Source organism: Thermobia domestica, chromosome 12, assembly GCF_964235325.1.
Source record: "Thermobia domestica chromosome 12, izTheDome1.hap1.1, whole genome shotgun sequence".
In the NCBI taxonomy this organism is placed as follows: Eukaryota; Metazoa; Arthropoda; class Insecta; order Zygentoma; family Lepismatidae; genus Thermobia; species Thermobia domestica.
Genome location: NC_137465.1, coordinates 80273278 through 80300227, shown reverse-complemented (window position 1 = coordinate 80300227; position 26950 = coordinate 80273278). Strand labels below are relative to the sequence as shown.

At 36.5% G+C, this 26950-nt stretch overlaps 1 protein-coding gene across 7 annotated transcripts in view; it reads left to right on the top strand.

Annotated features, from left to right (window-relative positions):
- The window catches only part of Zn72D (Zinc-finger protein 72D), a 396471-nt gene that overhangs the window by 112852 nt on the left and 256669 nt on the right, over positions 1-26950 (top strand). For 5 of the 7 annotated variants that reach the window (XM_081733834.1, XM_081733837.1, XM_081733835.1 and 2 more), the window contains exon 3: positions 4804-4947. The exons of 1 other annotated variant lie outside the window; for it this stretch is intronic. In XM_081733834.1, the coding sequence (XP_081589960.1) occupies positions 4804-4947 (144 nt within the window). The remainder of the gene's footprint in view (positions 1-4803; positions 4948-26950) is intronic. One more of the 7 variants, XM_081733832.1, reaches the window with a different exon arrangement.

Here is a 26950-nt window from a genome sequence, read left to right as displayed (position 1 = left end):
TTAAGGGAAGAGGTGGAACTTATCCTTAGGACGCTGAATGGATCGCAAAAGGAAGGAAAAATGTCGATAATAATCTCTTACAGTTTTTGCTCTATAAAAATGAGTATTAAAACCAGAATTAGTAGCAAATTCAAGCATTTTAGTTTTCGATATAGTGTTGCGATTGTAATAATACATATTCTTGTGACTCTGTATCGGTTGTGAAAAACAGTTTTTCTCTATTACCGTTTCTGTTTTATGGCGATAAACGTTGAAATCAAAAATGCTGAATTTGAACTACCTCCTTTCTGAATAGTGTTCAAGGAAAAGGTGGAACCTACTCTAGGTAAGCTGAGTCGATTCATACCCTTAATTTTACCAGTATAGAGGTATTGAAAAAAAAAAAAAATGTAAAATATAAACAATCTTAGAACAGTTTGAGAAAATTGCAGATTTTCTGTGAAAACTCGAAAAGGGGTAGTTCACTTTTGGGAGAAGTTTCTTTCGGACGATTTTCTCAAATTACTCAAGCGATTTTGTTCAAATGTCGTAAATAAATACTCCATTACTGCCTGACAATATGGCATAACTCGTATGTCCTGAAGAAAATGTGCGAGTGGTAGTTTTTCACGGAGAAGAATATTTTTAGGACGACTTTCTCAAACTACAGGCGATTTTTGTTCCTATTTCAGAAATATTTCTGTAATAACCTGACAATATGGCATTACTGATATGTCCTGAAAGTTTTCTTCCTACAATTTTCTCAGACTACTCAGTCGAAAATGAAATGAGATCTTTTCAAGTTTTACGTCCTACGGTATGCCGGCTAGGCGGAAGGAGACTGTGATGAGAAATGAATGAAATGATGGAATGAAGGAAGTTGGAGGAAACGGAAGAAGCCCAAGGAAACCCGTTCACACGGCGACTCAGCCAATTTCGTTCATAAGTAAATAATTAATAACCTGACAATATGCCATGACTTATTCATTCTGACCAAATATATGAATAGTAGTTTATTCTTGAATGAGTTTTTTTTTTCTTTTTTGTACGATTTTCTCCCTACTCACATATTTATATTTGATAAATAAATATTTAATTATTAACTCTATAATGTTGCGTAAATTACTCTACGAAGAAGTATACAAGTAGTAGTTTACTTTTCGGGTAAGATTCTTTTCAGACTACTATCTCGAAAACGACTCAGGCGATTTTGATCGTATTTCATAAATAAGTATTTCATTAATATTCTTATAATGTCGCTTAAATAACTTCCTTGAAAATATCCAGAAGTAGTAGTTTACTGTTTGGGGTGAGTTGTTTGACAGTTCTGTGAAATACATAAGGTTGGTTCACATTTATGGGAACAGTTTTGTTTCCCCTCGCTAGGACGTAAAGCTGTATTTCCACCAGTGGTTGTGCTTGATACGACGACCCTGACTTTAAACTATAGAGCGACACCGAAGTTTCCGTTGGAGTAAGCTTCTCTTCAGAGAAATTTGATAAAGTTTGGACCACTCCTCCTCGCACACTTTCCATAAGCCAGTAAATGTGCGTGGGCGACGTAAGGAAATCGCTCGCTTCAAACACCCGAAAGCACAAAAGTCCATTGGTGCAGCATCAGGAGACTTGACAGGGATGTCTGAATATGGAATAGCATGGATTCCAGTTTCACGTGCTTTGCGGGCTATATATGCTAGTTGTTCGAGCCGTGTGGCTGGCTGCTTTGTCTTGATGAATGAAAACTTTCGACACCTCAGCACCATACGACAGAATATGCTGCCGGTATAATGGCTCCAGAAGGTGTTGTTGATAGTTTGCTGCGTTAATATTCACATTTCATGCAACTCTATGCAGGGGAAGTTTCCCTTTATGGCAAAAACCTGCAACCACCATGAAGTCAAGGGGAAAACTTTCGCGGCACGTACTGACACAATTAGCATGGTCCTTGGCATCCTTGGGATGATAGTAAATGGCTCGAACCCGCTTGAAGTTTGACAAATAGATCCAGGCCTCGTCGAACGTAATCACATATTTCCATTTGTCACCCACTAAATATCGTTCATAGAGCCGTTTGCAATGGACCCTGTATTCCCGGATGTGTTTGGCTGTGAGTGTGTGAACACGTGGCTTATGCTCCACTTACAGGCGTAAATCCTGGCTGATTATCCTCTGCACAGTTGATTTGGATCTTCTAACACTCTTGGCAATGTCTTTGTGGCGGCGGATTCTCCTGGATCACCAACTTCTGCACTTGTCGAACCTCATTCATTGTACGTTTGGGACGGGGGTGTTGTTTTCGTGCCACTGTGAGCACACCCGAGTCCTCTGGTTGTGCATTTTTGTTCCGTTTAAGTACATTGACAATACTCTTCTTGGAAGTGGTGAAACCCTTGAACGAACACTCACAATTGCACTGTAGCTGTATCCGATGTCGGAAAGAGCGGTGATGTACCCCTTCCAGAAAGGGGTTACTTTTGGAGGCATTTTACACTCGGAGCACTTAACTTGCTGCTACCGAACTCTTCACACAACTGGTGATTGCTCTGCTGTGCTTACTTTCTGCGATTCTAGTGCCCCTGGCAGACGATCCGCTTCGTTTCCATGAATGTGGACCGACCTTCTGTACAAGTTCCTCAGTTTTGTTATTTTTATTTATTTTATTTATTTAAAAATCACTAGAACAGCTTAGCGGCCATTTGATTATGGAAATTACAGAAGGCTATTTCAATCTTATGGTAGCAATTTGCAGTCGCCACCAGAGGCGCTAGTTTAGCGTCAGCAACGTGACGCACGCGGTACGGAGTAGCCAGACACTTTTGTACAAACCGTGCAGAGGTGTGAGAAGAATGCCACCGAAAATCCATCTTTTTTGGGAGGGCTACATCGTAGCACTTTCTGATATAGGCTACAGCTATAGCAGAATAACACAGTGCAAGAAAAAATGTTTCACAGTGTCTGATAAGGGAATTAATGCAGCCTTCCATCGCAATGCAAACCCAGAGCAAAGCATTGTCATACGTCGTCAAAAGGGGCAAAAGAAGCAACTGGCTCCACAACGCAGTCAAGACGTCATTGCTAAGGTCCGCCGGTTTGTGATCCAGGAGAATCCACCCACCCAACGTGACATAGCGAGGCCTGTTGGACGGTCAACTGCAACTGTACACCGAATCATACGCAACAAGTTGGGACTCAGAAGTGCACACAAGCGGCGGGTCCATGTTCTGAAGCAAACGCACATCGCAGAACGGCGGGTGGCATGCAAAAGGCTGTATGAAGGTTACCTGGCAGGTAACAAATGGCGTTATGTTATCACCTTAGATGAAGCATGGGTCTATTTGACAGGATCCCAGCAGATGCGTGCAGTTTACTATCACCGCAGTGATGGAACCGATCATGCAAAGTGGGTTCGCTCCTGCAAGGAGAGTTTTCCAAAGGGATTTATGGTAGTGACTGGTTTCTGTACAAAAGGAAAGCTTCCGATACACCGGGTGTCATCAAATGTCAAGGTGAATGCAGCGTATTATATCGAGCATGTACTGGAACCCATCTATCGCCAACATGCCCCGGCTTTGTATGGCAATGACTGACAGTGTTCATCCACCAGGACAAGGCCAGCAGCCATACTGCCAAACGGACAGTGGCCTACATGGCACGTATGGAACAGGAGACATGTGTAAAGGCTATCCCATTTCGAGACATCCCCGTCAAGTCACCAGATGCATCCCCTATGGACTTCTGTGCTTTCGGCCTCCTCAAACGGAACATCAATAAGAGTCGTCCGACTACACTTGGTGGCCTTTGGAAAGTGTGCAAGGAGTGGGCGAAATTGGATCAGGCAGTCTCAATAGAGGTCTCCTTCAGTAGAAACTATGATGCCGTGCAATCGTTCACCAATGGGGCTCTCACATCGAACATGATCGCTGGTGGAAACGGAGTTTTACGCCCTAGGGCACGGGTCTGTACTTCACTACCATAAAGCTGAAAGAGCCTTCTGTATATATAGATATTTCATTAATAACACAAACGTATTGCATAGGTCATTTTCTTATGGAAAAAAATCTACAATGGGTAGTTTATATTTTGGGTTGTTTGTATTTCATAAGAGCATGTTTCGTTAATAACTGCAGCACAACATGATTTAGTTTGGAATTGGAGCTAGAAAGTTTAGTGCGATGGCTCGTACCTTTTATAAGTTTTTCTGTCAGTGCGTGACAACTAGTCACTAGATAAGTAATTTCATTTTTTTTTCAAATAGTTTATGCTGTGCTGTTTAAAAGCACACTTTATTATTCATATTTTAGTATCATAGAACTGTTATTTGTGCGTTTAGATTGTGTGTTTTACTTAGTATTTATAGACTTCATTATCTGATAATATATATTTGTCTAGAGTTTGAGACATATGTAGTTCATATTAAGAAAATGTTAATTTTAAAAGTTGATTATTTAAACTGCTGTTCTTATTTATGAGCAGTGTTTTCACGAGAGAAAAACTTAAGCATTAATTTTATTCAGGTTATATTCTAATCTGTATTATGGAATTAGTGAATTTTTCTGAAATTTCATTTATAAATTTAAGTGGAGTTGCTGCTCAAATTTCTTGTTGTACCCAGGGGAAACAATTTCGAATCTGCTTTTCTTTTATTCTTAATGTAGCGCTTAGTTCTAATAACCTGAATCTGTGCACTATCATGCAATAATTTCTACCATACATAATTTATATAGTAGTACTAGGTTCAGGTTCGTATGTTAGTGATGCATTAGGCTATATGTTCTTAATATATTTTATTCATTGCACATTGCTGAAAGACATTTTCCCCTGGAGTAGGTGCTGGGAGTGCGGCTTCGGGCACAACATATGATTATGGATACGGACGATCTGCACAGACAGCATATGATGGCTCAAAGACGTACTATCAGCAACCATCAGCAGCAGCAACTTACTCTGCAACTGAGACTCACTATCAAGGTAGCATCTAATTTTGCATTTTTTAAATTCATAGTTTAAGAGACTTGATATTAAGTATCTGAATTAGAAATAAATTATTCATTCTCACTTATAGCTCTTACATGCTTAGAGGAAAAAGTAGTTTTTCACAAGTATTTCATAATAGAATAATTACTTTCACTGAAAGCATAGGAAGGAGGTAATAGAAAATCACATCTGTTTAGCTGTTGTAATTTCAAGTTAACGTCTCAGATATTCTAATAACATGTTGAGTAACAGGATTTAACATCTTGTGATGTGACAAACTGTTTGCCGACCTGAGAGACCCAAACATGTAAGAGATAGGTAGTTACTTTGCTGAAGTTGTTTTGCATTGGACTTCGCAAGCGGAGGACACCATTGTCTTCTATATTACTCCTGGCGCAGCACTGGCAGATCAACTATTATGCAGAGTTGATGGCCAAAAGGTCTGTATAACAGGTTAAGCCATATATCAAACGTTTCACAATGTTGAATATAGGAATTTGTTTTTCAGTTTATTGGTAATATCTGAAGGTCAGTCAATATTCACCTTTTTGAAATTGATCTACTAGTTACAAAACGACAGGTCATGCATCTGCAGGTCGCGCACCCTACTGGGATCATGCACATGCATCCTTGAAACCAGGATGTTGTTCCATTGTGTTACAGTTTAAGAAAAAACTCATGTGGTAATAAGTGAAATACTGGTTAATTTGTATGAAATATACTTTTTTCATTTATTGACTGAGATAACTTATTCCAGAAAACATTATCTCCGTATATAGATACAACTTGAAACTTATTGGAGTGTACTTATTTTCTAATGTTATCAAGTTGTAAACTCAAGATATGTGAGAATCTAATTATATGCCGTATGGCGGATTTCTTGAGCAAGTTGGCACAGTAAAAGTGTACATGCAGGAAATATATATAGAGGAACTTTTTTTTATTATAAAGAAATACATAAAATTTATAGGTGTGAATTCAATGATATTTAGTGATGAAAATGCTGCTACTAGGCCAGGTATCAATCTGTGTTTCTGGATAGCCGTAACCAGTACATTGCTTATCCTTTTACAGACCAGCCACGTAGTTTCCAGTCTTGAGATCGGTATTTAGGTCCTATTTCCAATCTACTCTGTGTTACTTCTTGAATTTCAATGTAGCAAGTAGTTAATAAGCTGCAGTGTGTAATTTGTTCATACGTGCGATGCAGTTTTTAATTTTTGTTTCAGTAAATTTACTACTATGTATATTCGACTATGTTAACATTCTAAAATATGCTTCCAAGTCGCTGTTACTTTGAAATAGCTGTGAACACAGCTTCGTGCTGAGGTAGGACTGTTTTGTATTCTCTTTATGGAAGTTGTGAAACTGTCTAAATTTCGTAGCAGATGTCAGAAACTATGCTTTTATTACATGCAGCTTCCAAATTACTGATTTCCCTATCACCCTCCACTTCTAAGTTATAGCACTTCTACGGTAGTAGTACCTGAAAACAGTATATATAGTGTAGTGGATTATATGAATACATTCCGCGACAAAAGTCTTACGCTTTCGACATACATTAGACTCCGACATCCAGTCTAATGTAGTGGAATGTTAGATCTGGTAACGAAAAAGCCAGATAGAACGGAGATATATAATTCTTACTTCCTGCCCTACCCATAAAAATCATGATATAGGGTGTCCAGAAAATCGCACAACCTGAACTTCCAAGCATCAGAACTTTTGAGCCGAAAGTGCGTATAAAATGGAACTGTCACTCAGGGGAGCCCTTACGTGTAAATATTTTTGGAACATGAACCATGGCGAGTGGTTCTACATTCATTCTCATGAGTGTCAGGTACACTTATCTCCAAAATTGTAGCATGTCTATAAATGCGTTGTCCTAGAAATATAATTTGATAATTTGAATTCACGCGATATTTCTTATAACGTTAGTATGTGTATAATCAGTAAAGACATGTATGTGGCAAATTTCATGTCAAAAGAGCAGTTAAAAAAAAGAGAAAAACGAAAATAAAACTTTCTTGTCCATTTAGCAACATTTTGTTTTACTCATTCTAATTTTCGTATTTATAATTCTTTTCCTATGAAATTTACAACAAGTGTATATTTCTCGATTATACACACAGTATAAGTATTAAAAGTACTCTGCAAAACCATTATCAAATTATATTCTTAAGATTTTTTTATACGGTTTAATTAAAATTTATAATATTAACCATTTTCTCCAAGAGTAAGATTTAAATACAAATCAGTTAAGTTCTTAAAGAAGACAGTTATAGATATGCGACAATCATTTTGGACATGAGTGTACACACGAAGGTGGTGATTTTTAGTTATTATTATTATTATTATTATTATTATTATTATCATCATCGAAATGTGAAAATCACGTATAGAAGGCATGTATGAGATTGTTTGTCAACAAGCAGGAATTTTATTGATTAATTACGTTGGCTACAAAATCCGAATGAAATAACTACACAAAATTTCATAGATATCAAACGGGAAACTTCCAAAACTTTTAGAAGAAATGCGATTTTTTTTAAGCTAAAATTAAGGAACTGGAAGATTAATAGTAAAAATAAAAACCATTCTGAACATTTATAAGGGGATCAATGAATTTAAGAAAGGCTATCAACCTCGTGCTTATATATTGAAGAAAGCTGACGGAACAGTTCTAACGGATACAGATAGCATCTTAAGTAAATGGAAAGATTTCGTTGACGATTTAACCCACACCCAAAAACTAGTATGCGTGGAGAAAGGGAGATTCACAACGAAAACGCTATAAAGAAATTAAAGAAACACAAATCTCCGGGTGTAGACGAAATTCCTGCTGTTTTAATTTTAGCTGGGGGCGAAAAATTATGGAACAAGATACACACACTCATTGCCCTTATCTGGAACAAGGAAGAATTACCACAAGAGTGAAAAGAATCAATCATGGTTCCAATTCACAAAAAAGGCGACAAAACTGATATAATAATTATCCAGGCATTTCTCTTCCGTTAACATCTTATAAAATCCTGTCAAACATTCTATTAGCAACATTGACCCCATACGCAGATGAAATTATTGGAGATTATCAGTGTGGATTTAGACGAAATCGATCAGCCATAGACCAAATATTTACCATTCGCCAAATACTCAAAAAGAAGTGGGAATACAATACCCCGTACATCAACTATTTATTGATTTTAGAAAGGCATACGACTTGGTTAGGAGAGAAACATTGTAAACGTCCTTACAAAATTTGGAATACCGAAAAAGCTAATTAGATTAATCAAGGTATGTTTACATGAATCCTAAAGTGAAGTCCGGGTAGGAGAATTTTTGTCCACGAGCTTTCACGTCGAGAATGGCCTGAAACAAGGAGATACGTTGTCGCCATTATTATTCAACTTTGTCCTGGAATACGCTATAAGGAAAATCAAAGATAGCAACCAGGGCCTAGAGTTCAACGGTATTCACCTGGTTATGGCGTATGCTGATGATGTAAAATAGGGGATGACAGGAGAACAAAAGAAAGAAATGCAGAGGTCCTATTAAACGCTTGCATTGACTCGGGTTTAGAAGTAAATGCAGAGAAAACTAAACACATGCAAGTGCGTCGGGACCGTAATACAGCAAATTATGGATGCGTTAAAATATTAAATAATACTTTGATAAAGTGGATAGTTCCAAATATCTAGGATCAATATTAAAACAGACGAAAATCATATTCATGAAGAAATTAAATGTCGATTAAAAGCAGGGAATTCGTGTTGTTATTTTGTTCAAAATCTCTTGTCACATATTCTGTCGAGAAATTTGAAATTTAAATATATAAAACGATAATCATGCCTGTTTTGTATGGTTGCGAAACATGGTCGCTTACTCTGAGGGAAGTACATAGACTGAAAATATTTGAGAATAAGATCCTGATGCGAATATTTGCACCCAAGAGAAACGGGAATGGGGAAAGGTGGAAACTTCATAACGAGGAACTACAAAATAAATACGGTTTGTTAGGGTCATCGAGTCTAGGAGGCTCAGGTGGGCAGGACATGTAGGTAGGATGACAGAAAGTAGAAACTCTTTCAAAGTCTTGACTGGAAGACAAATCGGAAAACGACCATTAGGAAGACCTAGGCGCAGATGAGAGAATAATGTTAAGATGGATCTCGCAGAAATGGGAATACAAAGTAGAAACTGGATCCAGTTAGCCAGGATAGAAGTCAGTGGAGAGCTTTTGTGAACGCGGCATTGAACCTGCGGGTTCCATAGGCCATAGCATTAATTAACGTGGAAGAGAATGTATCATTCTAAAACAAGAACGACACATTGGAACCAACTAGACATCTAACGGCCGTAATAATGACGTGCCGTAAGAAACAATTATTTTAGTGCGCATTATGACGTTATATGGAACACTGACGATATCAAAGGATATCAACACATGTAGCTGGCCACCAAGTATGCTACAGATAGACTGCTGTGAGCAAGAAACGTGAAAATCCTTGAGGAAAAGATCTACCTAACCTTGCCACCCTGAAGACCTGACTTGGGAAAGGACATCCAAGGTGAGAATCCGCATTTAGTGTGTCGTTTGAGACCAGTGGTTGAGCATGCTGATATGTTCATGTTGTTTTCGGCAAAAAGTCATCTAAAAGAGTATCTAATGTAAAACATAATTCGTGTAGTATGCAGTTGTCCAGGAATAAATGAGGATAAGATTTCCTAATGGCAGGTCACCTAATAAAGTAACGATTGTCAACCTAATGAAGTAACAGCTTCGCAAAACTGTTAGTGCGGCAGTCGCTTGTCATACAGGAAGTTGTAGACAGTCGAATAGAGATGTTGCAGTTACGTTTAAAGAAAACAGCTCGTAAAGCTGTTCACGTCTTGTAACTTCATTAAAATCTGTAGGATGTACAGGAACTGAAAGATTTGAACAAACAAGCAGTAATGAACTATTGCCACTGGTTTAAAACGCTCATTAATGATAGAGTAGAAATATTGGATAATACAGTTTCAATGGATGAGGTTTGGTTTGATTTTAATGTATACACGAATAGCCAAAATACACGTCGTTGGTGTTGTGACAATCCGAATGTATTGCCCAAGCAGGAAGTTCACGCGCAAAATTTCCAGGTGCTGCATCATTGTACATTTTTTTATTATTATTATTATTATTATTATTATTATTATTATTTTTAATAATGCAGGATTGGATGACAATGTACCGTGATTTCATTACCTAATTTATTCCGTTACTGGATAGACTAGCGATATTGTTAGTAGTTTTAAGAGGACTGGCGATATGTCACATGTCGAATGAAACTTTTCTCAGTGTTTCCGAAATTCATCACTGACCATATTTCGAAAGATCTGTGGCTCCCTCGATCCCACGGAAATAACCAAGGTGTAAGAACTTTGGGCAATCTCTGTACGAACATACGAAGAAGGGGGGCAGCTGATGCTCATGATAGTATTGCGTAAGATATTCAAAAATATGGTGAAAGATGTAAATTTTTGTTTCGAACAAGACAGAATATTTTCAACAATTCTTGTAAGCCTTTGGAAAATGTTCATTGCAGAGAAGTCAGATTAGGGTTGCCAGAGGTGGGTATTTCATTACTTGTGCTCAATGATGGGCAAGGTTCTTGTTTGTAACAGTCTATCCGTAGCATAATTGGTTGAAAAGTACGTGTTAATACCATCTGCTACCATCAGTGTTTTGATATTACACCATATTACTGGATTTTTTTGGCATAGTTATTAAGGTCGCGGGATGTCTGCACTTGGTGCCAGTATCAGATTTCTAGCTTTAGAACATTCTAACCCAGCCCACCCATTAAAATTCTCATTTGTTCAGTTGTGATTATTTTTATTTATTTATTTATTGATTTATTGATTGAACGTTCCGTTGTGGCAATTTCATTTCATTCACACTTATGGCCTGAAAAGTTCTGAGGTTCAAGTTCTGGTTGTGAGACTCCCTGGACACCCTGTAGTTAAATTTAAATCCGCTAGTATTCATATTTTCTGCCCTTTAGGGTAACACTTCATAAATGTTTATGTAATGGTGTAGTATACGTTAAAGAAAATTAATAAAAAAGGAAGTTCAAAGATAAAAATATTGTACACATTTTAAAATACATTTATATTTAGTTTTGGCAGGTAGTACGCCTGTTTGCGAGTTTGGCATTCTTGCACCAACCAGTGTGAAGAATGAAAATTAATCAAAGCTATAGTTTTGTGGGAAGAGAAAATAAAAACCTGGAATACATTATGGAAGAAGGCAGGAGTTGTAAATTGAAATAATGCGTAGTGTAGATCAGTGGCAACATAAATAGAAATACGAAAGAATCTATAAAACAAAGGAAAAAATATAGAACAGTCGAAGTGGAGACAGATAATTCAGTTCTAACAGCATAAATGACAACGTATTCAAGGCAAAGTATCGTAGTTTAATGGTTAAGGCAGCAAACTACAAATCATAAGGACCATAGTTCGAACTAACTCGGCGTTTTTATTTATTTTTAACTTTTGTGTTCACGATTTTTCGTAAGTTTTTTTTTTTTAATATTTATTTATTTATTTATTTATTTTAAAGGGATAGAAATGCCATTGTCGTTGACTATGAAAATGGAGTTTGTATGATCATGGAAACAGAAGTGATTACTTAGTAGAAAAAGAAGGGGGGGATACACAGCCTATTGCCAAGAATCATGTGCAGTAACGTAATGCATAATATTTGCAGCTTACCGTCCAAAACCTTCATTCTGGTAAGCGATGCAACATAGGCCGCCTGGTGGAATTGTGGACAGTGCGTTACAAAATCAGAATTAATCTCATATCACTAGAGCAGTTTATTACGACCGACGAACTGTTCAGAATGGTTTAGATCGGCATAGGACGATGGAATTAATTTTTCCTCAGCTGATAGATCTATGGAAATAACTTAACGTCTCAGGATAAAGCTCTGATAGAGTTAGGAACAATCTAATATATTATAGATCCGTTTTTCGGAAATAAGGCTGATCCCACGAACATGCGGCAAAGACTGAAGGCAGCCTTCCTGATAAGAAATAATAAATAATATGATTGAATGATTGAGTTTGACTAAGATTGATTGAATGAGGGAGATTGGGAGAGAGAGGTAGTATAGATCTAGAAACTTATTTTCATAGGCATGATATAAAAAAACTAATTTGTTATATATAACAAAGTAAATATAAACATAACCATCACCAAAGTCCCTATAAAATGACTAATAGTATCATGATATCTTGAGAGGTTCACATTCTCGTTTACACGTTAGGACTGTCTTGTGTGGTTTTCACTAAAGTTACTAACAGAGTTTTTGAGAGCGTACTTAGAATGTTTTAACGTCCATTGTAATCAAAAGCTGCACAACACTTTTCCAAAGTCACTGATCCTGTCTCGAGGAAGCAATAGTGGTTACTAGGAGGCGTGTGGTTGATAGATCTTTGCACACTTTGACTAAATTGTCTAAGGTTTTTATAGTACTTTCATTTCTACCTTTCACGGAACTGAAAGTTGGAATTAGGATTGTTTTCGTTTTCACTTTTTTAAAATCATCCGTGTTACAAACAAAACATGTTGTCACTTCTATTTAAAACGTTTTCACTCTCCTATATTGTTCTTGAACTTGGAGATGATCCGTTAACTATATACTTCTATTTATTTATTTATTTATTTATTTATTTATTTATTTTTTTTTTTTTAAATCTCAAAATGAGGAATGTTTTACTGAGGAACTATTGTCCTGCAACAAAGAGTTCTCAGAGTCGCACAAGGCGAGGCAATTAAAACAGTCACAGCGGAAGTTTGAACTTCCACAGGCATACTGGGATCTCTATGGGATAATGAGAAGGTATTCCTGTCCGATCGATGAAATGAACTCATCCTCTATTGATCAGGAGGGGTGCATATATGAACATGTACCAGAGGTAGGGACATACTCGACGGTTTAAGACACACTTGCGGGACTACATAACAGCCACTGGTCTAGGAGAACTGCTTCCAATACTGGGGCGAGCCTAGAGTACATTTCCCACCATCCTTTCATGCAGATTTTCCAGACCACGAGTAGTTTTCATGCACTACAACAGTGGTATGCATACGTCCAGACATACCCAGGTGTGGCTACAAGAACATCCAATATCCATTCGCAAAGACTACTCAGCTGTTCCTGATCTCGACCCAGTTGAATACCAATGGAATTTCATGTATGAGGAATGGGAGAAAAGGTGAGTGGAGAGAAACCAGACTTCTAGAAGCCAGTAGGAAATACGGTGACCCGATCGCAAAGTTCTTTGGAACTGTAGTAACTAGTGGTTCTCCAGGTTGGGGGCTCATCATCCTTTGTTCCGGATGATCGCTGTGATGCCTTGGATGAAGCCCGCCCGATTTTGTTATGACTTGGCCGATTTATCGACTTAGATTTGGCTTATGGGCCGGGTTTCTATTATTTAATTATTTATAACTGGTAATGAGTCTTGGATCTGATTGTGTTTGTTGTGGTGTCTTGTGACAGCAAAGTGAAGCTGTTAGTCTTTAGCTGTAGTTGGAGTGATGCCCTAAAAGGGAGAGCTAGGAGTGCGGCTTGTTGGACCTCCAGAGGCTGGTCTCTACCATGAGCTGGTCTGACGGTCTCCTGAGAAGTACCTAGCAGTCGCGGATAGGATTAACGTTGGCTCCTCGCACATTGGGTCTGGAATCATGGCTCAGCTTCCTGAGGAGGATAGATAGTTCTTCCCACCTCGTTTGTCCTGCAGGACAATGACGGAAAAGAGGAAGATATTATGGATATTTTCACATGGTACATCATCAAACCCAATTGAAGGTACAAATCCTAATTTAAAGAAAAGATCGAGGAACATGTCCCGTGATATTTAGTTATTAAAAATGCAAAGGAAAAAAGACTTTAGTTTGAATAGTACCTAGATATTTGTAACATATTGCCACTAAAACTTTTTCACCGGGGCATATTCGTAAACTTAGAGATGGAATCATCTTATACAGACAGTAAGTGACAGATTCAAAGTTCCTGCTCAAATGCACCACGTTGGGCAGTCTCAATACAAGTTGAAGCACACCATGAAGTGAATGAATATATAAGTTGTTTGACCTTCAAACCCTGTTGGAAGCAGTGGTCAGGGATGAACTGCTGTAGCAGCATTTTGTAGACTTTAAACAAATCCACGCCCGCAAGTGTCAAGCTACAGTCGACAGATTCCAGTATCATTAAGTTTGGCATCCTACATATATCTGCCAATTTTACTGTAGCATATTAATGCTTTAAGATGAGACCATACATTTCTCTTCCTTTACGCTGTTTAAAATGACGAGACCATACATTGTAGCCATTCAGCTACATCATGTAGTGCCTCTCCCATCTGTGGGAATTGTTCCGACGCAGCACATGATCCAACACAATGTACGTCCCCGTCTGTATGTTCGAATTGTAAAGCAGCAGGCTGTCGTACATTCAAGGATGAAAAAGTAAGCCGTGCAGTTTTGATTACTGGAAAAAAAAAAAAAATCGCTGAGGCTAAGCGGCGTATACCCATTTTTTCATCTGCTGTGAAATCTCACACGTAGCACTGTTGTCAGCACTCGGAACATGTGATCTTCCTCTTGCACCAGCAATGAATACTGTACAGCAGCCACCGTGCTGGCTGGCTACAATTATCTGTTGGCACACAAATCACAACTACTTCTAGGGAAAAACTTTCGAAGTTCCTGTTCGGCGATTCTTGAGGGAATAATCGGTGGAGAGTACAAAATCTTCTAGATCGAAACAACCCAATAAGTACTTTTTTAATCAGCCACACATCGGACTGTCCAGTTGGGCGATCTGGTAACTATTAGCCTGGTGCTTGCACCACATCTACTCTGCAACAGCGACCTGCAAGTCCTCGTATAAGAAAACAACAAATGCTCATTACGTAGTCTCGCATAGTGATACATCAATGATGGAAGTATATTGGAGGACGGTCGTGATAATTTCCTTATTTCTAAGGTAAGAAGAAAAGAGGGAAATATAGTAAGTCTTCAGTTCTTGATTCGTACCCATAATGGTTCTTCTACAGAGAATATTAATAGCTGTTCCACTCACTTCGAAGAATTTACTTTCTCGTAACTACGAAGTGCACTCAACCAAGATTATTTCTTCAATAAGTAAAGTTACATTACATCCACACGACAGCTTGCTAGAAATTCAAATTCTCAGACTGCCCTCTTTCCTTATAAAAGTTATTTTCTTGAAAACAGAATGAAAAAAAAAAAAAAAGTTCTAACATAACTAAATGAATTGGGTGTCTCTCCGTGGCGTAAATGGTTGTCTTCAAATGTGTTGTGACAAACTGTTCATTTTTTAAAAAATATATAGAAACTCTAACTGTTTTGTTATTCATTCTCAGTTCTATGAAAACAACTCTCGTAAGGAGGAGAACCACTCTGAAACTTTTGTTTAGAATGATCAGTTATTTGGACAACTATCAGGTAGTCTAAAAAGTATTAAGGCTTGAGCGTAAGAGATCATCACTGGTTACGCATACTACCATTCCAGTTAACTGAAAAGAGTATTACACTTGTTTATTTGAAAACAAGTAGTCAAGATAGGTCCAACCAAAGATAAGAAAAAATGACAAAAATGATGGAATGAAGTCGAGGGGAAACTAAAGAACCTCGAGAAAACCCACTCTCACGGTACTTATCTACCATAGTCCTCTTGGGACGAGCTGGGATAGAAACAGGCATCCTACGCACCAGAGGTGAGCCCTATTCCTCTAAGCCCCCCTCCTTTTTAATTAAAGCTGATTATTGAACAGTTACAATTATAGTATTGAATTTCCTATTACGAATGGAAAAATCCTACCAAGGCTACTTTCAAAAGTCACGTAGAATAGAATAGAATATTTTTATTGTCGTTAAGTCTGTATACAGACAATAGACAACGTCAAATGCAGTTTTACAACTATTTTTTAATCCCTATTTCAATATACTCTTATCTTCTTCAAATTCGTTAATATTATAATATGGTACAGTAATTAACCAATCATACAGTTTGCTTTTAAAATGAATGAGCGGTAACTTTTGGATGTCTATTGGTACCCTATTCATAAATTTTGTACCCTGTATTGCATAGCTATTTTTAATTTTTGTTAGCCTGCTGTATGATACATCAACTTGTTTGGCATATCTTGTGTTGTATGAATGAATATCCTGTCTACGTTTCACATCTGACATAAACTAAAACTTTATATATATATACAAATTTACAACAGTCATAATTTTCAACTTACAAAATAATGGTTTATAGTGTTCCTTGTATGATGCCCCACTGATTATTCTGATGACCTTTTTTTTGTAGTAACAGAACCTCATTTATGTAGTTACTAGTCCCCCAAAACAACATTCCATATTCTAAGGTACTCTGAAAAAAGGCAAAATAGGCTGATCTTATATAGTTGTTCGGTACAATATCTCTTAAATTTCGTATTAAACTTCTTGTTCTTGAAAGTTTTACACATACATATTCTACATGTGCCTTCCATGTTAACTGCCTGTCGAGAATAATGCCAAGAAATTTCACATTATTTGATATTTCCGGACATTCATTTAATAAAAATACTTGCTGAGTAGTCTTATCTTCATTGAGAAGAAATCCGTTTGCCTTGAACCATTCCTTAGTTTCTATAAAAATTTTCTCATTCATTTGCATTAGATCTATAGTGTTATTGCTAGTGTTTAGAAAGGTTGTGTCATCAGCATAGAGAAAGGATTTAGCTGAGATATTTAGTGGTAGATCATTTATCATTAATATAAACAATAGCGGCCCCAGTACAGAACCTTGGGGAACCCTATGTTTTATTTGAATACTATCAGATTTCATTCCATTAACACTAACAATCTGAGTACGTCCTTCAAGGTATGTTTTTAAAAAGTTCAGACTCTTACCTTGAAAACCATAGCATTCCAATTTTCTTAACAATGTATAATGTTCCACACAGTCAAAAGCCTTACTTAGATCACAAAAGGTAGCCAATGCAAAACCCTTGTTCTCAAATACTTCATACCTTGAGTAAACGATAGAAGAAAGTTTCGAGACAAGTAAAACTCTCGAGAATCTAAACTAAACACCTTATTTCTTACCTCGTGGACAATAGTAATATATTACCTACATCTTACAGTGTCAGTCAATATACGGAAATATATATTTAGTTAGAATCTATTATATAAAAGAGAACGCACAAATCCTTTGTTAGCTCATCACGCTAATACGGCTGAACCAATTTCTTTCATTTTTGGGGGGTTATTAGGATTTGGACCCTAGATGGTTTTTATCATATCACTTTAATTTTTAATTACCAGTGTCTTGAGACAATTGACCATTCAAGTGTCCATAACGTACAAATCACTTTGTTAGTTCATCATAGGTATAAAAATAAACGTATTTATATGCAACCCGCATGACCGTGTCACTCGGCGGGTTAACATAAATGACAGGCGCTATAATAACATTTACTGCAATTTGAAAGCGAAAAAGTAAAAATTATCTAAGTAACAAAGTTTATTGCGTTCCGGGGTGACCGCAGCGAAGCGGGGTGAACGCTGCTAGTTGAATATATAAAAAAAATACCAAATGATCATCAAGAAATTGTTAATAAGTCATAAATGCCAATAATCAGCCAAAGAAAGTCTTATCCAAAGAAAGTTACTTGTTTCAAATTTGCCTTGCTAAAATTTCCATAAAATTGTCAACTACCAAGACTTTCGTATACACTTTCTTCCATCCTTTAAACACATCGATGATTAGAATAAGTAGGCACTTTTTCTATGTTATAAAGCTTGAATTATAGGTGGATCATGAAAAGAAAGAATATAATTTGACTATTGCGATTTATCATTCTCATTATAACTAGCTGAATTGCCCGTTCTTCGCACTGGTTTATGAAAAGTATTTGCACTACTTGTCCCTTCGAATATGCATTTCAATGAAGCTATTACCAAAAGTGTCATTATTCATTTCAGCAATACCGGAAACATTGATTGGACATAAATATCGGTCGCTTTCAATTATTTTTACATCACTCCCTATCTCCACCCAGCCTCCATGCCGATGGGAGACGCATTTGGCATCGGAGTTTCAGTATTCTCAGCGACCCAGAAAACTAGAATTATACGCAAATATCAGTTGTTTTTCGATTATTTTTACACGTTACATCCTCCCTCATGTCGATGGTGTGATATAGGCCATGGTCTACTCGTGTACTAAAAACTATCAAATTTAGTATAGCGGTCTAAGAGGAGTTGGCCACCAAACATCGTTCCATTATTTTTTTATTTGTATGGTTTATGCCCCCTGCCTCCTTTAAACGGAAATTTTCAGAAACGTTGAAACATGCATCTCTTATTTTTAAACCTTTTTGGGATTTTTAAGCTAAATTTTAGACTTTGTTAAGCAGCTACTGTGTCGTCACTGTTTATCCTAGGATTTTAGTTCGTACTTCATTCATTTCAGAAAAAAAGTAACTTTCAAAACTGTGTCATATGCCCGAAAAGGGGAATTCGAGGAAAATTAGGAATTTTTTTCTGAAAACATCCCTTTTTCAAAAGTTTAGGCTCCTTGACCGGCCCTGTATTAACCTGCAGATCTCAAAATATCTGAACAATTACAAGTGGTGTACGGAATGCGTGTGCAAAATATCGATATGATATCTTAAACTAAGAAGGCGATAAATATTTTCCTTAGGCATAACAAAAATAGAACATTAGATAATACAGAAAACTAAGGAGGGGGGAAAATTTCCCCTTATAAATAGAACATTAGATAAAGCTGGAACTTTGATAGTGTGCAGCTCCTGCCAGTAGACCCCGACATGTGACAAACATAGAGGCTTGCCGTCACTGCACATGTACTCCCATGCGCAAAAAAAATTGCGCGTATACTGTAACTCAAGATTTTTCGCATTTATTCCATTTTCCTTACGTTTATGGGTAAAATTCAGTTATTAGTATGTGGAGATAATAGAAAGCAATCCATCCAAGGAGATATTTCCAAAAAATATAATAAAATAATAAAAATATAAGCAAAAAACAATTATGCTCGGTCTTGTTTATACTGGCAACGATGATTTCTAGGGATTTTTTCAGTAGCAGATCACAATTGCGGAGGGAATTCAGTAGGGGAGTCGAGGATTGGACCAAGGAACTGGATAGTGGAATAAAATGTTGCATTTATTGGTTAAAACCTAGTGTGTAGATTGCCTGCCAAATATAAATTAGCTTCTGTAACTAAGATGTCGTACGAAAATATATAATTAAACAGAAAAAATCTTATCTTAAGGTTCGAAGCGATACGGACCATGGTTATGAAGATTATTTCTTTAAAAAAAAAAAAAAAAAAAAAAAAAAAGCCAACACAACGTAGCCTCCGTGGCTAGGTGGATAGAGTGGCGGAGTCGTAGTTATTTTATTATTTTGACACCACATCGAATCCCATCCCATCCTTTTTTTTTTTTTACAAAACATTATAATTTTCATGTTAATAAGAACCGAACCAATATAATAAGAACAACTTACTGATATTTTGCTGTAATGACGTATTTATCCAGGATTAAAGAACTATTGTTAATAGTTATTGTTTTCTGTTCATGCTGTTGTATAGTTTCTGTCATCCTCTTTTCTTGGGGAAAAAACAATTTTGTCTCCAACGAAGTGTGAAGGATATATACGGACAGAAAAAGACATCTTAGTACCAAACCTGATTTATCGTGATGAAGTGGACTAGTTTGCCATTATTAAAAAAAAAAAAAAAAAAAAAAAAAAAAAAGAAGTTGGCTTTTCTTTAGGTTTTAGCTAAAAAAAAAAAGATTTTTTCTTTATAAGACTATACTTTATGAGGCAAGGTGTGTGATCATAACCACAAATTTAGCTAGAGAGTGAAAGATAATTGTTTATACAAACATTTTACAGGTTTAGGTGCGTGAAACACCAATACACCATGGTCTCGCTTATCCGACCATCCTTTGTTCCACATACCGTATGATCCGATATATCATTGCAAATAGCACCAATCGGCAAGAAGATCTGCAAGTTGTGGTCTTAATCTATTTTGCATGCTGTGGAGTCGATCGCCTAGCGCGCCCGTCTACACCTTGACTCATACGTCTATCATTCAGTGCAGACACGTATCCAGGTTTTCTATTCGGAGGGGGCCCAACACGAATCCTCGTAAGCACGTAATTCTAATGTTTTTAAATAATAATAATAATAATAATAATAATAATATTATTTATTATTATTTATTATTATTATTATTATTAATAATAATAATAATGCAACAGTCCTGTACTTCTCTTAAACTTTTTCCTACTTTTTATTTATAAACCGGTTTATTTTGGAAACTGCATTATAGCACAAACAAAATGAAACATATTTTCGAGAGAAATGTAACTAAAGAAAACTGTCTGCTACGTACATCACATAACAACAATAGCAAGAAGACAAGGAGTGTATCGTTCTAATATATTAAAGTTAAAAACAGAACGGAAACGAAATGTTAATCCTATTTAAAACTGTTCTTTAATTCCACCTGGTCAGTGGCGTATTTACGATTTTATTTCGGGAGGGGCTTTCTCTGAGAAAATTCTGCAAGATATTTCATTTACTTTACTATACTAAGTAAGATTTTGTGGGGGGCTTAAGCCCAGAAGCCACCCCCTAAATACGCCACTGCACCTGGTATAATGGCATTATGGTATGTTCTTAGAATTATAACAAGACAGCAGCACATTGCCCAAAGTTTGGACACTGACTACTGGTTAACTGATATAAAAGAACCTCAAAAGGGTAAAGGCAAGTTTATTAAAAAGTGCTTGAGTTTCGGAGAGACAGCTCTCAGGCCCTCACGCTGGATACGTCCCTGATTCAGTGCAGTGCAGTTATTTGTTATAAAACATTATTATTAGATGCGTAATATGTAAAATTATATCATAAGTTTTACTTTTAATAGGTCTTTTCTTAACACATCCATATTATCCAGCGTTCTGCCTGCCTGTTTATGTCGGATAAGCGAAACTCTTCTGTATTTCCAAAGCTAGCATATACATGAACTAGAATTGTATCGTCCTAGAACAGACAATAGTCTGAAATGTTTATATTAAAAGGCTGGAATAAAAAAAAGCATAAGTACTGTTTTGGAAACGTGAGAACAAATTAAAAACAATATATTTCGTAGGTATCAGATTATCATCTTATTATGTCGATGTGTATTTTTTTTTAAACATTGTTTTAAAAGTTATACCATTCGCAATATTCCTAAGGAAATCGAAAGAAAAACTCCTTGTGCCTCTTATGGCAAAGCGGCTTAAGTGCATGGTCCGAAACCGATTCCCACGTTAAGGTATAGATAAAGTTCCCGTACTTCAAAAATGCAAATCCGGGAGGCTACTAAATTACGAGAATCTTTGAAATGCTTAAAACTGAAAGAAGTTTTGAATACTAATTTACTTTCCTCCATTAGATAGAGTTGTTCAAGTATTACGTTATCACATTTTTATTCATTTCACTAGATCTTCCAAGGACACCAATTTCCCTGTAAATTTGGGGGGGGGGGGGACATTAAAATGCAGAAGATATATATATGAGGATTTTAAGACAAATTACACTCAAATAATGCCAAATATTGTATATTCATAAATACAAAGGGGGCCTACATGAGCTTTGAGCGGGCCCGGCCCCCCAGGTTCGGCGCCCTTGCCTTCTTCCTAGTTAAGCAAACGTAAGCAGATGATTTACTCCCTCCCCCTGGTAAGCAAAATTTTTTTTCTTTTTTTTTTCTCAAGATCTGTTGTGTTTCGTGAAATAACAGCAGGAATTTCCTGATTACTTAACCATCTAAATGAATGTTTTCACTTAGAGCCATCCCGTCGATTCGCGTTGCCTAGGACTAAAATAAATTAAGGGTAAATAATGAAGATGAGACTTCCATATCAAACATGAAGAGACATTTGGATCGATCTTTCTTTGTTCCAACTTTAATTTTTTCAAATCCATGATGGGAAATTATGAGTACAATTTTCGAAATTAATAGTATACAATCGTAAAAATATCTTACAAAACGATGGTTTATTGCAAAATACTTTGACTCAAAGAATAAATTACAAGTAATAAACTTGTTACTTTTCCTGAAGAGTATGAGTCTTGAATGAGACGGAAGCTGTCGAGCGTAGTGCTTGGAACGATTGCCTCACTTGTTCTACCTTCCCGTGGCGCAGCCTTGATTCGACCTGATCCTAAACGGATTATTCAGAAGTCGAAGTCGGAAGATGTTCCCCATTTTTCCAAAACACTCTTGGTCGATTACAATCTGCCTCACTCGTGAAGGGACTATCCCATGCCGTAAGCGTCGGTGGGCCACCGATAGACAACTAGTGACATGTCCCCAAAAATTGGCGGCCCCGCAGCCAAAAATTGGCCCCACTTCCGTTTTGAAAATTATATCACCACCGGCAGAGAAGCGACGGAACGCCAACGAACCACAAAATTATTCCCCTAAAATACGTTAAATCGCCTATATACGTAATTTCTTTGCATCAAGATGAGTCCAAAACATTTTTTAAAAAATAAAACGAAAGTGCCCTGAGCTGGGCGTGAACCATCAACTTTAGGGTTACTAATTGCGTGTTCTTCCGAATTCGTCACGGAGGCGATTATGAAGACACAGCTTGTAGAGTGATAAATCGTTGAAGTCTTTTTAATATTTCTAATCAGAGTGCTTCTTTAACCCTGTATATTTGAAGACAACTGTTCGGAATCAAATCAAATGCACTCGTCATGTAATTTTATAACAAAATGGCAAGCGTCTATTTACTTTTTTCATAGTTCTCCCATATTCACTTGCTAGTGATCGGCGACAGTTGCCAACTAAATTCATACAATTATACGCACCCACCTCAAGATTTTTCACTTCATGATGAAAAGGCAAGAGTTACTCTTGACCCCCGGAGCTCAAGTATTGTCCTTATAATAACAATTCGTCAGGAAAAAATAATATACAATAATAACCGCATGCACATGACTGGCGATAGTTCATGTTGGTCCCTTTACGATTCTCCGTGACAAATCAAACGAGCGCGGACCAAAATGAAGTCCTCGTTCTTACGTTGTGGTAACTTCAATACCCCCGATTCTAGATATCTGCTTCGACTCGACGAATCCCTGTCACTAGTGGCACGCTAGCGGCAATCCTTCGACGTGTCGCTATATCGACGATCGCCATTTACCGGCAAGTGGGCCACTAGGAGTTGGCGACGTTTACGGCATGGGGAAGCTAATAAACAAACAAACAACAAAAAAAAATAAATAAATAAATCTAAAGCCTTATAAAAAATTTTTCCGAAAAGTTACATCTGGCAAAATCATTTGTTGGTATTCCAGAACTGTGAATTCACCTTTATTCATAATTTACTTCTATCGTAGTTTTGATATGAGAATGATATGTCTGAAACTGTAACACAGGTCATTAATACTTTTTTTTTTCTATACTCAGATTTAGCAGTTTTACTTAACAGTCAGTCAATTTGGATCTGTGATATCAGAGTTTTAGAGATTTCCTTAATTTTTTCATTTCTAAAAAAGTTTGCAACTAACACCATTAACGTATCTCTTTCGATATTTCCATATGTAATGGCTTGGTCACTCCCAGTATATTTCAAACAATAAAATATTTACGGTGTCTTACTCCATTTATCCGAACTACATTTATATCCAACAACTCTGCTGCATTTTCCCTTAAATCTGCAAACTTTCTACTAGGTTAAAACTGAGTATTTTCTATTTTCTTCCTTTCTTGCTAAAACGAAAGTGTTCTTTAGACAACCTGGAATGATGACTCTCTACTACATTATGTTGCATATGGCATTTTATGTAGCATATCATTTGACAGTTGGACACTTTCTTTTTATATTGAAAGCAACAGGGATTAAGTTCTTCTGCACTTATATGAGAAGTAAACACATTCTTTTTAATTCGTGGAATTGTGCCAATGCACAAGGTCCAGAGAGTTTTTAATTTAAGCTAATTAATAATAATAATAATAATAATAATAATAATAATAATAATAATAGTTATTATTACTATTATTATTATTATTGACTTAGGTTTTCCTGAATATTAAGCAATATTTCACAAAAAGCTGGTATTTTTAAACAAATGTGTTCGATATCAAGTTTTCATAGAAGTAGTCACTCTCTCCTATAAATAATTTCAGAGGGACCGCGGTGGCTCAGTGATAAAGCGTTCACCTTTTGTGCATGGGATCCTTGGTTCGACCCCAGCTCGCACCAAGTGAATTTTGTGGTGGAGAAACACCATGTGCATGGGTTTTCTCGGGGTTCTCCCGTTTCCCCCACATTTTTCATTCCACCATTGCATTCATTTCTCATCATCACCGTGTCCTTTAGCCTAGCCGGTATAACCGTGGGTCGTACAACTTAGATTTGATTTCAAATAATTCCAACCCAAACAGTTGCAGGAAGTATGTCATTTCGAATAAAACAAACTACTCTATAAAATTCTGAGTATTATTATTTTTTATATATACAATTCTATCGCACCTTATTTCTAAATCGAAGGGTAAGAAGACTAAATTCACTCTCTTATTATTATAAATTCATTTCAATTGAAGCAGTTAAAATAGTTGGGAAAAATTAGAAAGCCATACCCTATATTCCAGTGTGCCACAACCGGATAACGTGGCACACTGGCGTGCCCAGCAAAATGAACAGTGTGACGCAAACTTTTACCTATTATTTACAAGAATATTTGTCGAGTTTATTTTATTTATTATTATGAACGATTCTTCCACGGATCAGCTCTCTGTATACAGTTAAACAAACAAGTATCACATTGAGGGAATGAGTGTAATTATTTACTTTAATAGTAATAGAAATGTATATTTTCTTGTATTTTCTACCGGAAATACCTGCATCCGGTCTAGAAAGCTGGGACTAACAACAAAGGAACCCGATGTGCTAAACACACACTACCTACGCACTTCAATACACCAATGAAGGTGCAGACTATTCATGAATTAAAGTCCCTCACCCAATGTATTCTCCTAACATGTCTCCCAGCGATTACAACATTTTTTGGTATCTCAATCACTTCTAGTAGGATAGCTTTACCTAGAGACCACTGATTAACCTGGTATTGGATGTTTCACTTTCTTACCTTTGGAGTTGACAGTCATCGGTTGGACAATCTCACACGCAAATATCTAATATTAACAACGTTTCTTCTATAATTTCGTAATATTGTATTATTTCTTTGTATTATTTATTAGGTTGGTTAGGCTTGTTTCAACACTTTTCTCTTTGCACCTACTTACTACCTATACCTTAACGTTGGATAAAAATACACTAACTCTCACCGGGAATCAAATCCAGAACCAATGGACTCGAACCATTTGGCAACAACAAGGCACATTTAAATAGAAGTTTCGATTTTGTTAGGAAAATTGTGATTAGGTGTAACATTTAAAAATATATTTAAGAATGGGTACGGATGAAACACACTGAATTTTCTCGCTCGAATTTCTTAAACTGACTCGTGTTAGGCTGCAGCTATTACTGAAACATTTATTTGGGAAATGCGAATAAAATAATGTGTTTTTGGAAAATTTTGTTCGAAGCAACTTATGTCCAAAAGTAAAGTACCCATTGGTCAAATTTCTGTTAGAAATAACTTATGCCATATATTAAAATTATTAAGGAAATAATTGTATGTGTACTATGAGCAAAAGCGTCTGAGTACTTTCTGAGAAATCGTCAAAAAAGTCATCCCCAAGAATAAAATATCCCTTGTGTATCTTTTCAGGACAAACGAGTTATGCTATTTATGAAATACGAACAAAATTGCCAGAGTCATTCTCGACAAAATCGTAGGGTAAAAATTGCCCCGAAAAGTAATATACCACATCTAGCTTTTTAGGATGATGGAATTATACCATATCGTTAGGTTCTTTATGTGACATTCATTTATGAAATATGAACAAAATTGCGTCACGCGTTAATGGGAAAATCGTCGGAGAAGAGTAAACTACCTCTTCTGAATGTTTACAGGACGAACGAGTTGTCATATTGTTAGGTTATTAATGACACAATTATTTATGAAATGTGATTGAGAAAATTGCTCGAAAAAACTCATCCCATACAGTAAATTACACCTTACGTATTTTTTTCAGAGCAATGATTCAAACTATGTTTGTAAAAAAAAAAAAAAAAAAAAAAGTGCAAACAAGAAATTCCTATTTCTTCAAAAAACTATTCCTATGATTTTGTCTAATTCATAAATCAATTTTTCAGTAACAAGCCCGTTCTCTGATATGTCATTTGTTTGTATAAAATCGGGAAGCGGTTAGTTTAGGTGTTTTTTCTGGACGATTATCTGAAAATCGACTAAATTTGTTTATATTTGAAGTCTGTCCAGGCAACCTGATAAGAAACTCCCCTACCTCCCACCACGTACCATTGCAGAAGGGGGAAAGCAAGTCGTTGACCTTCACAGGGAGGGAAGCTTTTCTAATAAACAGAATCATGTAAACGCTAAATTCGTACGTCAATTCGCTCGCAGCTGATGTTGAGATAGCACTGCTGTTTCTTTTAGCTATCAACGCCGAGTAACAAACAATTACTGATTTAAAATTTTGTCTTGTAGAAAAGTATTGCATATTATTTACGTACTAATCTTTACCCTACTGTAAAACATTTTATTGTCTTGACTAATATCGAAAACATTAAAATCAATAAGAGCTCAATCTGCTCAATTTTGTATGAATGTGGAAGTTGATCACTAATACAAATATAAGAACGGGAACTGCGGGGTTTCGAGTATAAAATGTTGTTAAAAATATTTGGAGCAAGAGGCATACATTCAGGTGAATTAAAACGTTACACAAGCTTTTACTTAACAA